The 14,795-nt window shown below is 39.8% G+C and overlaps 1 protein-coding gene across 1 annotated transcript; it reads right to left on the reverse strand.

Annotated features, from left to right (window-relative positions):
- Nucleotides 1-9,046: 9,046 nt before the first annotated feature.
- Nucleotides 9,047-13,199, reverse strand: LOC119735560 (E3 ubiquitin-protein ligase TRIM56-like). The gene is made up of 2 exons (XM_038209309.1): nucleotides 11,915-13,199; nucleotides 9,047-9,666 (listed from the first exon to the last, which is right to left on the reverse strand). Exons 1-2 carry the CDS (start codon nucleotides 13,197-13,199, stop codon nucleotides 9,047-9,049), a joined length of 1,905 nt encoding a protein of 634 aa, XP_038065237.1.
- Between the last annotated feature and the right edge of the window lie 1,596 nt (nucleotides 13,200-14,795).

Raw genomic sequence — 14,795 nt, forward strand, 5'->3', positions numbered from 1 at the left:
GTTTTCAGGTTCTCATATTTCATAGTTTCTTTTGGCTAAAGATGTACGAGTGAATGGTGAATGACAATTAGAGACTTGACGAGTATAATGGGAATGCACATCAACGTTCCGGATGAAGATTGAATTTATAAAAGATGGTGGGCCTCAGGTACTATTTACAGATTGATTCATGAGGGACCCTAGCCTTGACCAAGGCTATCAGCTTGTTCCCATATGAGCTTGTTCCCGCTACCGCACACGGCGCGCGCAGCAACACAATGTTGTACTATACCGTTAGCCCCAACGACCCTTGCGTGTGCTTTGTGTGCATGTTATTGTACGTACGCCCCACACTCACTTCCGCAAACAGCCGTACAGTAAGTCGAGGCAGAAGATAGCCTTGACGCAACCGTGTATGCTGAATATGATAATTAGTTCGCGCTATGGTAAACAGTCTTCTCTCATTGGATAACGGCTGACAAAAATATGAATATTTATTAAATTGCATAATACGACCAAAGGTTTATAAACCAGACGGCCTGTGGTAACAATAATTATTGTAAAACACCCCCTTAAAATCTTAAATAACAGTAGAATAATATTTATAAAGTTACACATAGTTTGGGTCGAAAATGAAATGAAAAGGATGAAAAATTAGACCTTCAAAAAACGGCAAACGGTACAAAACCGCACGCCGGCAAAAATGATGTCACCATGCACAGAGGCCACGTTGGGGCCGTCCACTGTAGGCACCGGCCCGGCTGGCGCCATGCAGTGAGACACGCTGCGCTTTCACGTTCAGCGGCCTAAAAAGCGCTCACACTATTGAGTATGTATCTACCGCTGACTTTTTTTGGGGGGGGGGGGTATCTCTCCTTCAGCAAACTTATTCTGTAAGACTGATTTTAACTTGTATGAACAACTTATAAGTTATATGTCGTATGTACGACTAATATATCGACAGGGTACGACATATTTCGACAGGGTACGACTAATATCATTGACAGGTTACGACATACATGTCGACAGGGTATGACATATCAAACATATGACATAATGTCGACAGGTGCCAGTACGACATATATGTTGTGCATAAGTCGAGTCGACCGGGTACGATATATGTCGCTTACGACAAAGTCGTATAAGTACGGCTTAATATCTCGTGTGTACAAAATATGAATTGTAACTCGTATGTTCGACTTGTTTGTCGATTATGTCGTACATACAACATATCTTGTGAGAACGACTTGTATCTCGTGCGATTTACATCTACGACTTACATGTCTTACGTATGTCGTAGGTACGACATACAATTAATACGTACGTGTTAAAATACATGTGTCGTACGTATGAGATGTACATGTATGTTGCACATGGTACGAATTCAGGGAGAGTTTTTTTTTTCACCATGTACCTGACAGTTTCGTATATTTCCATCCCGAAGTCACTAGCTCGTTTCTTGCACTTAATTCATACGGGTGCTTATAGATACGAGTTAACCTGCATTCGATTAAATGTGTACCATTTGACCTGGGTCCGAGTTGACCTGTTCCCTACATTCGCTGTCAGAATAGCACGGGCAGGTAGCGGCGTGATGATGTACGCTGTTGCACCGACAAAACGACGGCGGACTGTCTTGAACTGTCCAATTCGCAATACATTGGAAATATATCATTTTGAACAATTGTTCACTCATATAGCGGCATATTTGATTTGTTTGTAATAAAACTGGAGAAATGGTTTAAAATGGGACCATGGTTTGAGTGAACATACATGTACGTGGTGTATACAGTAATTTGCGGGTCATGAATATGTATATCGCGGGTCAAAGTTTACGGGCTTTGATTGGATATCGTGTAATATATGCGCATCAGAAATTTTCGGCCGATTTCGGTCGAAACTATAAAGAAACACATAAGAATTCGCCACGGTTGCGTCAAGGCTATCTTCCGCCTCGACTTGCTGTACGTACGGCTGTTTGCGGAAGTGTGTGTGGGGCGTACGTGCATGCACACAAAGCACACGCAAGGGTCGTTGGGGCTAACGGTATAGTACAACTCAGGGTGTCGCGGCGCGCGCGGTGTGCGGTAGCGGGAACAAGTTCGTATGGGAACAAGCTGATAGCCTTGGTCAAGGCTAGAGGGACCCAAGCTGATTAAAATAAATATCTTTAACTTTCAAAGTCTTGTGTTTGAAAAACTCCATGTTTCAAAACTGTAATTGTTCACAATCCTTACCTTTGGTACAGTTGGATCCGAGCGTACGATATCTGACAAAATCAGCAGACAGTCAGTGCAATTCCAACAAGGAAGTCACAGTACAGGGCGGTTCTGGAAAATGGCGGCAAACAGTTGCTGCTCGTTGCAAAATACCAGTCCATGATTGCATTGTCAGTGGGGTTTACAAGGTTCAATCGACAGGTATTTCAAAAGCAAAGCACGAAATAAGTCCACTGCGCAGTGCACTCAGGCATGTCAGGTGCGTCACTAGACTACTTCGAATAGGGATGTGACCTCCATTCAAAGTGGGCCTCCATACATTGAAGGGGGGCACCATTTCCAATAAAATTCCTGTCACACTTTCAAACTGGAGCAGTGTGTTTCAGAGGCATGTGCAGTGTGTTTGCATGTCTTTTATTGCTCAAATTGCTCAAAGGAGTTCGTAAGAAACACATGATAAGCATAAATGAATACATTTAGGTCCAAAGTGTATAATACAGTTTGGTTTTCATTTCTTTAGTGAAATGTTCTCTTTTTTATGGAGGCGGGGGATGTTGTGGGGGAGGGATGCGCATAAAATATTTTTGACACTCAGGGAACAATTTACGTGTACATAATGAGATCTGAAGCATACATGTCCTTTTGTATATCATACATGTACTTTTTTAAACGTCGGTGTTTAAACGTCGGTGAAGGGCAAAACCTAATTTGATTTATATCACCCCGACTCAAAATTCCATCTTATAAGAGATCTGAAGCTTTTTTTTTAGAACTGCAAAACCGCAACTTCAAGCAAGGTTTCGGTTGAAAGTCCTCCCTGCCAATGTTCATACGTTCTGACTTGCGCCCTCTTGTGGCACAATCCCCAGTTTATATATTTCATACAACTTTTTTTGCACTTTCAGTTTTAAATGGTCTCCGTCATGTGTACAAAAAAAATTAGACTGCAGTGTAGTATTGAACACAATATTTTGGGACAGATAAAAAGGTTTCCATTTTTATGTTTTTTTTTCAGATGATGCACAAGCACCATTTTATTTGTCTTGCGCTTAACTGTCGGCATCTGTACAAATAGAGAAAAGAAAGTACTTAGTGGATTATACAACACTCGAATAAATAAATACTCACACTGGCACACATGTATGTTCAAATATTGAATGGTTTGTACAAAGTAGAATTTATACAGTACTTGAACCATTACTTTAATTTGGTGTAAGATAGGACGGGTTGGGGTTAGATCCAGACTTGTCCTAATGACTTGGCTGTGGATGTCAACAACGCGTGTCAATGGGAAATGGAGAAAGCCGCTTTCATAGACACATGTGAAATCGAAGCCATATAGCCAACTGTTTCTACAAGATGCAGGATAACAACATGTACGTGTGATCAGATGATCAAAACGTGTCCAATCTCATTTTTTTCTCTCTTTTTTTTTTTCATTTACCTCCCCCCCCATGCTGTGTGATTTTTGAACCGTTTTGCAAAGGGATTTCAGCATATTGAAGAACTAAACGTTTTGGAGACGTCTTTTTCCAGCCACTTTTGAAAACTGACTGAATCCGATGGTATATTGCCAATCTTTGGAAACCCGTTTATTTTCAAGAACCGTTTTCAACTATCCCCATCTTGCTGACATGAAAACGGTTTGATTGGCTATGTCTTAAACTTTAAGATGTTTCTGCTGGTCCCAGAGGGCCAGCATACTGTCCTTTTGTACCTTTCTCACCAACCCATTCACTGACTAACTGTCACTTTCGAGTCGGGCAGTGCTATCGAATAGGATTACCCCACATCACCAATGAATGAGTTAAATGCAGTCCATTGTGCAGATCAGATGTATGTAAAGACTTCCAGTGAAAAGCCATTCTGAGTCAATTGAATAGAATTGTGTGCACTCTGGGACCAGCTTTACTAGGCTTACCTTATCTTGTTTGAAAATACGAAAACAAAAGCCTTCAAAATGGTTGATTTGATGCCTTCTTTCATGATAGTTCATCCTGAAGATGAGACAGAAACAAGAGAGAAAGATGAATCAGCGAAGAACCCCACCGAAGAACAGAAGGATGAAAAAGGCTCTGCGGATCCAACGCCTCACAACCCTGACATCTCAACCATCTCAGCTGATTTTCCAATTGCAACTGACTTCCCAGTGCCCGACGAGGACGAATCATTTCACGGCCACAATGCCGAGTTTCTGTCACCCGAGGCTGACTTTCCCGTACACGACGCCGAGTTTCTGGCCTCCCACGCCTCGGCCGCAGCCGCTGCGCAGTTCCCGGTCTTCCCCAATGCCAACGACAATTTGAACCTCGCCGCGGAGCCGAACGTGGACGGCAAGCAGATGCGCAAAATGGCGCGCAGGGCCGCGCGGGAGCAGAAACGCAAAGAGAAGAAGGAACGCAAGGAGAGGGAGAAGGTGGAGGGGGCGGGGTCAGGCCGGAGCAGGAGGCGGAAGCTGTCCGGCCGCATCACCAACCTGCGCAAGCGGGGCTCGCTGAGCTTCAACCGGGAAGATAATGACGGAGACAGAAGCGGGGTGGTGGAGAGGGACTACCCCATAATGACTGAACGGCAGAAGGAAAACGCTGCCATGTTTTGAAGAAACAAAACGGACTGCCTCTTATTCTAAAAGGTAGCATTAAGGCTGGTTCAGACTTCATGCAAATGCGAAGTGAATATGATGTCACAAAGCCTTTGCTGCAAAGTTTGTCACAGTTTGAAATGTAGCGCTAAACAAACCTCTGTGTGAGGTCACAAAATCAAAATCGCATTCGTGCGCAACCCGTTTTCAGAAAGTATGTAAACCTCTGATCAGTCATGCATGAAAGCATGGGCGTCGAACCTGGGGGAGGAAACGTTTCCCCCAACTGTTTGAAGGGTGGGGGACACAATATCAAATGTCCCCCCCCCCCAGATTTTTGAAGTCGTGTCTCATTTACAGGGCCCTATTTTGTACTACAATGTATATCTTTTGCGTAGAAAATAAAATGTATTAGTCAAAGTGGTCAGAAATTGTATTAGATCGAACCACAGAACATTTAGAATCCAAAATATTTCGGGGCCCTTATAAACAGGCCCCGACCCTATGCCTTTAGCTGAGAAAACGTCGAAAATTATGCTTAAATTCTTATCTTTTGCTAACAAAATCATTGCTTAAAGTGGTCAGCAATTGCCTTAGATCGAACCACAGAGCATTTAGAATCCAACATTTTTGGGGGCCCTTAAGCGGGCCCTGAAACCTATGCATTTAGCTGGGAAAACCTCGAAAATTATATTTAAATTATTATCTTTTGCTAAGAAAGTTGGTTAAAATGGTCAGAATGGTCATTAACGTGAATGGTCAGAAAACTGTTTGAAGCAGTGTACCATATGTACTGGCACTCCTTTAAAGATTGTGTTCCTACACACACGTGGTTTGACACAATTGAACACACCATTGTTTGTTTTACTTACGTAGTGTGGACATTCCTTTCTTTTCGTGTAGTTAAGAAAAACCAATGAAAAACTCATTTTCTCAAACTGTGAAAACTCTTTCAACCCAATTTTTTTCTCTATATTTCCCTATAGTGTTTCTCTTCATTCTGTTACAGATAAACCTAACCCAAAAATGCCTCTAAACCTGTTTTCTAGAAATGGGGAAACATTGTGTGGACGTGGGCAAGTCCACACTTCGTCGCTGCTACCTACATTATGTGGACCTCTTTTGTTCGGAAGTCCACACTGCGTATGTAAGACAAACACACCTAAAACGTACCAGTGCTAATACTATAGCAGTCTTCTCAATCAGGCATCATTAAGGTGTTCCGTGAGGTCACAGTCAGGATATAAGTACAGAATCGTTTCGCCCTTAGTGTATGGCAGGTCAAATAGTAAATCCACTTTAATAAGAAAAAAACCTTTAACAAAATCAGAAATACTATTTGTATAAACAGATAAAAGTGTCGCCAAATATGCCGTTTGAGTCTCTAAGTTTTCCAAATTAATCAATGTAATATATGTATAACTGAAAATTTTCTGCAAAATATGATTTTCAAGTTAGGAAAAAGCAATCACTGTCAAGACTGATTAATAACCGCAATGGCATCGAGTAGATGATTTTTTGTCTTATTTACACAAAGCTATTAAACATACATTTGATAATAACCAATATTTTAAGTCTTTGAATCCCCGGCCGCTAATAAAGAACAAATCCGCCCTCTTGTATATGGTACGGTATGGTATATTTTATTCACATTATCACATTGTAACCCGAAGGTCAAATTGCATGATAAAATTACAATATTAAAAACATCAAAATCACAGTAAACATGAATTAAACAAATTAAGAAAAACCCATACAGGTTGGTTGAGAATCTAAAAAAAAAAAAATAGTACATTGCACATACCTGTAGATTTGTGACATTTGGCTGTTATTGTTATAATCATGATTTTAGCTCAATTATAACAGTTATTTTAGCTCAGTTATAAGCAGTTTTATAATAAAGTTCTATATAGTTTACGCATTTTGACCTCATTAAACGTTGTTAAAATTTCCGAAGTAATACATGTAATAAATGTTAACAACATTTTCTGCAAAACAGTTTCTACCGAATATATACATGTACGTAGTAATAACGAATATTGGTAAATAATAAAGTATTTGGATATATGTCTGTTTCTCAAGTAATGCATGTTCATCATTTAATTTGTAAACAATTTAATAACTAAGGGGTATTGTACATATATACATGTAGTTGTTAAATAATGTTGTGTGTGATCTTTAATATTGAATGAATGTGATGTGTATGTAATAGTTTGAGAATAAAAGGGGCCGTAAAGCCCCATTGCCATGGGGAAAAAAAGTATTTGGATATATTAGAGATTGGATATAAACTTGTTGAATTCATTTAGATAAATACACAAGTAAGCTAGCTATATATACATGATAGTAGTTATTTTTGTGAACAATTTTCTTTTTAAATCGGGCATGAACTTACAATGTAATATTTTTATCCTTGAAAATGCACCTTTGTATGACATTCAATCTTATGTAAAATTTTTAAAATTTGTGAACAATTTTCTTTTTAAATCGGGCATGAACTTACAATGTAATATTTTTATCCTTGAAAATGCACCTTTGTATGACATTCAATCTTATGTGAAATTTTCACTTTGCCATTTTCAAGTTCCAAGAAGTGCACTTTTCAATAAAAGAAATGTAAACTGTAGTTTTCATGCATTTAAGAGGAGTGGACAGTTGCACAAAATATGTTCCCAACTAAAATTCATGCAATGTCCCTTTAAGGTCCTTATCCTTATTACATTTCAATTTACAATATTTTTTTTCTACCAATACGCACTAAGCTACCCTATAGGACTTTTCATACCGAATTGTTTTGTTTTTGTAAGTGCAGCGTTTATAAGTAGTTCGTTTTCTTTCTTTTTTCTCGCTTTAAATCATCACTTTTTTGGTCCCTTAAAAAAAATTATACATTTAATCATGTAAATTCACATTACGTTTTCCTGAATGCTACAAGCGAGATGCAGGTTACTGTCAACTGAGATATACAGGGTGTCCCCCCCCCCCCAAAAAAAAGAAAGAGTCCCTCTCAGGTTACATAGCAGAATTTGAAAAAAGGAGATATTATTTCTACTTTTCTTATAAAATTGTTAAGCACATTTATTGAACGATTTTCCGCCAAGATTTCCATCGGATTCGATTCACCGCTTTTTGAAATAACGGCTGTTATGTAACGCAGTATTTTTTTGCACCATTCCAAGTTTAACATTAAGATTAATTAGCTGTTTGATTAAATTACTAAACTAAACAGGTGGAATACTATTGTTGACACTTCTCATGTAATAACATCTTCTTTAATTATAACAAAGGAGTGTCTCAAACACATGTTATAATTGTTGTAACATTAAAAGCTATAACCGATAAAGCCAAACCGGAAACGAAGTCGAGCTTTTCAAATGTGCCGTCTAGATTATTTTTAGCCCCTGTGGTTGCCTGAACTACAATGTACACGTCTGGACGATGGGGAAGGCGTAGGGGAAATTGTCAGGTCAGCTAGAAACCAGACTAGGAATCAGGCAAAACGGAACAATGTTACATAACGGTCTTCGTTTCAAAAAGCACTGAACCTAATCCAACACAAACATTTACATAAGTAAGCCAAAGGTTTGGGTTCAACAATTATATAATTGAAATTGAGGAAATCATAACAATTTTGAGAATATTGAGACATCCTCCAGAGCGACGCTTTTTTGGGGACACTCTGTTTACTGCAGTTTTAATACAACTTGTTATATGATTTACATACACGTGTGGCTTGTGTCATTTTGCCCACACATCCAAAGTTTATTTTCTTATATGAATTATTACCTTATTTGCCAAGTACTTCCAAAATTAATGAATGACACGCTTAAAAATAGTTCGAGTCGAGACAACCATCGATAAAATTAAACTGACAATATTTATTTATAATTCATTTAACCAACAAACAATTGATATAATTTCAAGTTTAACGCATCTTGTCAATTTCTATTGCAAATTGATGTTTCAAGAGTTTTGAGACGGGTCATGGAATGTTGTTGCGTATAAACTACCAATTGTCGCTCCAAGCATTTAATATACGTATTTTCAGATTCATTGCAGACTGTTATGCCGCTACCCAGCTCTCCAATGACATCGCAGTCATTCACTTCAAAGACAGATACATTTGTAATCAAAATTATTTTCTATGTAATAATAAACCTATAACCACAGCGAATTTAGTCAAACGTTGGAAAATTGACATACAATTCAACTTTCCTTGAAAAACGTGTGTGGAAAGGTTGTTTTATGATGGATGACATCGTTGGCATCACACCTTGTGATAGATCTTTACTGAGTGGAGGTCAGCCACTGCCAGCTGCTGCCCATCTGCCGTGAAAGTGATCCCAACGGGGTTGTACAGCCCCTGGGCCACACAGCTGACAAACTGACCTGCACAGTTATAGTGGTGTATGTGACCGGTGTTGACGCGCCTTGTGATCACTGCAAGGTAGATACCCGAGCTGTTGCTGCAAACACCCCTGCAGCGTCTTACTGGGTCACCGTCAATGGTTGGTTTGATGGCGCCGACTGTAACAGCGTTGTCATCAGAAACCTCCACTATCTCTACTAGTCCCTCTTCGTCATCACTGATCACAATCCAACCATTGCTCAGTACAGCCAAGTAGTCAGGTCGTATCTTCAGTGTCATGGTGTGTAGGATCTTACCATTCTTGGGATGGAGCTCTGTCAACACCTTCCTCTTCCCATCACCTACCATGATGTTACCATTTGGCATGACAGCTACGCACATGAGCTGCACGTCTGTCTTGCCAACCTCACTCTTCTGTAGTGTGCCAAAATCACGTGCTGGTTTGGTGTCCCTATGGTAAACCATCACCTCGCCGGGGTTGGCACACACCCACTGATTCGATACAGCAACGACATCATCTGAAAATTGAAAATAATATTGAATAAGATTATTCAGATAACTGAATAAGCAATTACTATTGTCAAGTTTATATAAATATGTTACTATAAATACATACATTTCTGACTGAGAGTCAAATGATTCTGATCCAATAATCCTGAATTCACGCTGAGTATTTTGAAACGCATATGGAAAGTGAACAAATGAGGGGTTTTGATCAAAAACATTTTTATTCGCCAATATAATGATGGTCATAAAAATGTGGATGTCATAAAAAGGTCAGTGCTCCAGTGTTGTTGAAGAAATTTACCTGAATCATTTTCAACAGGATAGGGAAATGTTTTTTGGGGGTGTGGCACTCTCTTATTTATCTAACTAGTTATTTGGATATTTTCACAGTGTTTACCTTCGAATAGTGACTTAAATGTTGTTAACTATTCTGTTCCCCTTTTTATGTGAGGGGGGGGGTGCTTGATGATTATGTCTTTCTTTGAAAAGTATTTTTCTATTATCCATTGCAACAAGTGTTGTACATATACATGAGAGTGATATACATCGCGTCCCAAAATACCCGAAACAGTTTTTGCGAGGCTCTATCATCGCCGCGGAAACGCGTACCGCCATTATTTTTTTTATCAACATTCATTTTAAAGCTTGAAATCTTAATTGGTCACTGGTAATTATTGGTTTGATTTTTCAAAAGGTTTTTGAAATTGTTCATGTCAAAAACAAACTCAACCGGTTTCAAGGAAAATTAATCATGCGCTTTTTTTTCTAATGTGGAAATGCTTCATCATAATTGGTGATGAAGCGATCTCGTTGTCTTTTGATTTCTGACTTTTCTTTACGTTCCATGTAGACTACACCTTGAATAAAATCACAATATCGTTTTTCGTTTCAAGTTCAATGTGTGTTTTTAATATACAATTCACGTGCAAGTATGTACCTATTCAAAAAGCGCGCTCAAAGTGTGACTCATGCAGGCGCGGTTCTAGAACCAATATTTTGGGGGGGCTAGCACGGTGGATCCAGAATTTTTGTCAGGGAGGCGTGCTGAAATGTTGACCGGTTATTTTTTCCAGACACTTAGGCCTCCGAAAATCAATAGGTGGGGGGGGGGGGGGGGGGGGGGAGGGGGGGGGGGGGGCTCATGCCATATTTTCAATGGGGAGCGCCAATACAATCCTAAAATCGTTAACAATATATTAACTAATGCACCCTTGTCACGGCTATTTCTTCTTTAGGGGGAGACCGTTCGCATGTACATCACAATCCTTCTTTTTGCTAATGCAATTTTTTTTTTCGGTTTTTATTTTGGGGGGGCTAGACAAAATTTTGGGGGGGCTACAGCCCCCCCTAGCCCCCCCGTAGAACCGCGCCTGGACTCATGTGCCGCATCACCGATCTTTCTTGAATAATTTTTAAACTATTTTGAACAACAAACCAATATAAGCCAGGGATAAAGTTCAGATTCCAAACTTTAAAATGGTATCAAAATATTGACGGTACGTGTTTCCGCGCCGACGCTAGAGCCTCGCAAAAAAAGTTGCGGGTATTTGGGGACGTGCTTTACATGCCGATGTATTAATAATTTACCACTAACACCGCACTGACACAGTGCTTTCAGATGATTTGATCAAGCTATTTATATGGGAAAATAACTGTATAAGAAGTCGTAGAAAGTGAGGGTGGGGACCCTGTTGTCTTCCCAGTGGTCAACCGTCAAGAGAATAGACGGATAACATTTATTCCGGCGGCATGCAAATGAAAGTCCAACGCCTACTCCATTAAAAAAAAATGTGATTTTACGCCCCCCAAAAAGAACAAATCGATTGGAGGACCAATAAAATGTATGTACTTGGTTCTCCGTCATTTAAATGTCAATGCAGTTCACTTGAGAATATGAACTGGAGAAAAAAAAGACGTACATGCAGGCAACACAAATGATGACATGCATCAATGAATGCCGTTGTGACGCTCTTTACTTATATAGACAGTTATTTGGATATGTTAATGGTGAGTCCACATTCAAATAGTGACGTGGTGCAGTTCACTTGTTTACAGTTCTTTTTTTTTTCTTTTTTCTTTTCTAACTCCGCACTGAATCAGATGATTTGATCAAGCTATTTGAATTAGAAAATGAAGTTATATGACGACATGAAAAATGAGGATGGGGACCCTATCGTCTATCGAGTGGCCTACATCGAAATGGCATGTACGTATAACTCCCATTGCCTACGAAGCCATTGGGAGGTAAAAAGAACTCACTTGCAGCGATCGGAATGGAGCTCTTGGTTTGGCCCTGGTTGTTGCAGATTACTATCCGTTTGTTTCCCCCGTCCGTGACAGCAATCTCGTCAGGTTCAGCAGCAGTAGCAATGCATCTGGCTCTTTCAAACTCCCCTGCACCACTCCCCCTCTTTCCAAAGGAGTGGCACATCTCCCATGTGTCTTCCACCATCACCTTGCCCAGATCGATGTTCAGCTTCTGATTCTGCACGAAGACGGGATGCGACTTCAACCCCGCAGTCTTGGGACATGGTTGAGCTCTGAGCTTGGCCATGTCTTTGCTGATTACGGGATAGAGGGAAAGTAGATCACAGTCTGATGCGTTACTCGCGACGTCTTGGGTTGTTTGTAGGGAATGTTTCTTTATCTGCATCATGTTACTCAGTGTCTTCTCGTGCTCATCCAGCCGCTCATTTTGCTTTCTTTCCTGGGTTGTGATCTCATCCAGGAGTCGTTTCTCTTCAGCTTTGACCTGTGCTATGACCTCAGCAGCTCTGCCCTGCACCCCCTTTCGAGCCTTTGCCGTGTTATCCTTGGCTATCTTCTTTGCTTTAATAGTGTCCTGCAGAGACAACTCAAGGCTTTGTATACCTCTACCCAAACCAGGCAAGTCCTTCTTCAGTGACTGTCTATATTCTCTTGAAGCCGTTCCGGTGTCAGTGATGACATGTTTGGTAATGGGATGATCTATAACTGTGCAGCCTTGGCAGATCAGCTTATCGCATGTCTTGCAATAGAATTTCACGCCCTCCTTGTGTTTGGGGCATTTGTACTCGTCCGGTTGTTTAGTAACGCTCACTTTCCCCTGACAAATGTCATCAAAACTTGCTATTTTGTGGGTCTTTAATGTGGGAAATTGCTGGTGTGACTTACAGCAATCCTTGCAGATATTCTTTTCACAATCCATGCAGTGATCTTTAGCTTCATTTCCCTTGTCACATACCTGACAGAATAACTTTGATTCAGCTGAGCATACTACCTTTTCCTGTAATTCAAATTCCTCAATCAGACCAACCAAATGGAAGTTGGTCTTGAGGCCCTGTATGCCAGACTGGGGAAGCGCCGTCTCCTGACGACACACAGGGCAACGGATCTTGGGTTTGTTTCGGTGCGTGCCATCACGATATTTTACCAGGCATTCTTCGCAGAAATTGTGTAAGCAGTCCAGTACTTTGGGCTTTTTGTATTTATCTGTGCAGATGCTGCACTCAAGATGTACGCTGATCTTCTGAAAAGCAGTGCCTACCGATTTCGCAGTAGCCATATCTGTGGAAAAAAAAGAAAGTAAATTATTGTACATGGTGCTCAGAGGTAGTACAATCAATCGAATAATGACATTCGTAGTGTATGGTTAAAACTGGGTATATATTTCTTTGTTTAGTCAATTAAAAAAATGAGATCTTGCACCGCCCTCTTTTTCAAAAGAATAAAATTCTGCATGACGCTTTTGGCCAATATACACGTCAGTTTTAAACATGCTTGTTTAATTTCGGCCAAGCGTATATTATTTTGTTTCCTAAGTCAAGTAGATTGTTGTCCTACATAAAACTGTGTTTGTACTCTGTATATCAGTTTGGAACTAAGAAGACTTGCTTGTCAAAGATTTATCTTGTTTTGGTGGTTGCATTGTACCATATTTTCAGCATTATAATTATGACACGACTTCTTTATTAAAAGAATCTGAGATGATTTTACAAATTCCCAGATGCTTGGTCTTTGGCATTTTTTTTTCACGGGATATCAATTTTTATTTCAGAGGTGACTAGAAATCTTTCAATGACTTTAGTGTCTACCTTTGTATTGATTCTTGGATGATCCAGGGGAGTCAATTTACGACGGGCAATGACAAGCTGACGTGCCACTGAGAAACGAGCCTAAATGAGATAAAAAGGAAATGAAAATGCATTGTGTTAGAACACGTGTATTATATACACTGGATGGGACTGCAATTTATTTCATTTCAAACCATCATTGTGATCGTTGGGCTTACCAGTGTAGTGTAGGCGAGTCCATCACTAGTCCATCACAAGTCATTGAGTCTCAAGTCAAGTCACTGGTGATTCAAATGAACTGTGACAAAAGCAGTCCTTTGTCATTTTTCATCCATAACTTGTGACTGGACTTGAGAAAGGACTTGTGATGGACTTACAACAGTGCCAAAAACATTAATTCAAGTTTGCACTGATAAATTTCGTTGGCGAGAGTCGAGCTGGGAGTGGTTTGGGTTCATCTAACCCCTACTATGAAAAATATGGCAGTAAAGTAGAAAAGACACAAAGCCACATGTGCGCTGTCATACATGTATGATTTAAACGCAAAGAGATCAACGCATTGCTGTAATTTGGCTGAAGTAAACCGTGGTATGTTTTAAATAAAATTATGTTATGGTATATAGGGGGTTGTAACGCCCTAAAAGTGCTGTGACCTGAACGGGTGGTTTGTGGGTTGTTTTTTCCTGAGAATAATTCATGTTTCAAGAATTGTTTCTTCGACTACTTAAGCTTACACAATGGATGTTTTTCAAACATCAGTGTTGAGAATTATGATGATGTTATTTTTCATGTCAACTTTTGTGTTGATTAAACAATTCCTCACAAACGTCAATTCATGTATGCACAAAACTAATTGTATATATGGAAGTAGATCCCATACATTATGGGTGGTCTGTACAGACAAATCGCGTGCACAATTCACAGATAATCTCATATCAAGTGCTTTGTTTGTGACTGTGTTATATTTACTCACTGGCGGGTAGGCGTACTCGAATGTGCTTTTTGGACCTGGGAAAGATACATGTATGGTTAATGATTGAACACTGATTATTTCTGGCTATTTCTCCTTCATTTTGAATTGACGTTGT

This window comes from Patiria miniata, unplaced genomic scaffold, assembly GCF_015706575.1.
Source record: "Patiria miniata isolate m_02_andy unplaced genomic scaffold, ASM1570657v1 HiC_scaffold_29, whole genome shotgun sequence".
NCBI classification, from domain to species: Eukaryota; Metazoa; Echinodermata; class Asteroidea; order Valvatida; family Asterinidae; genus Patiria; species Patiria miniata.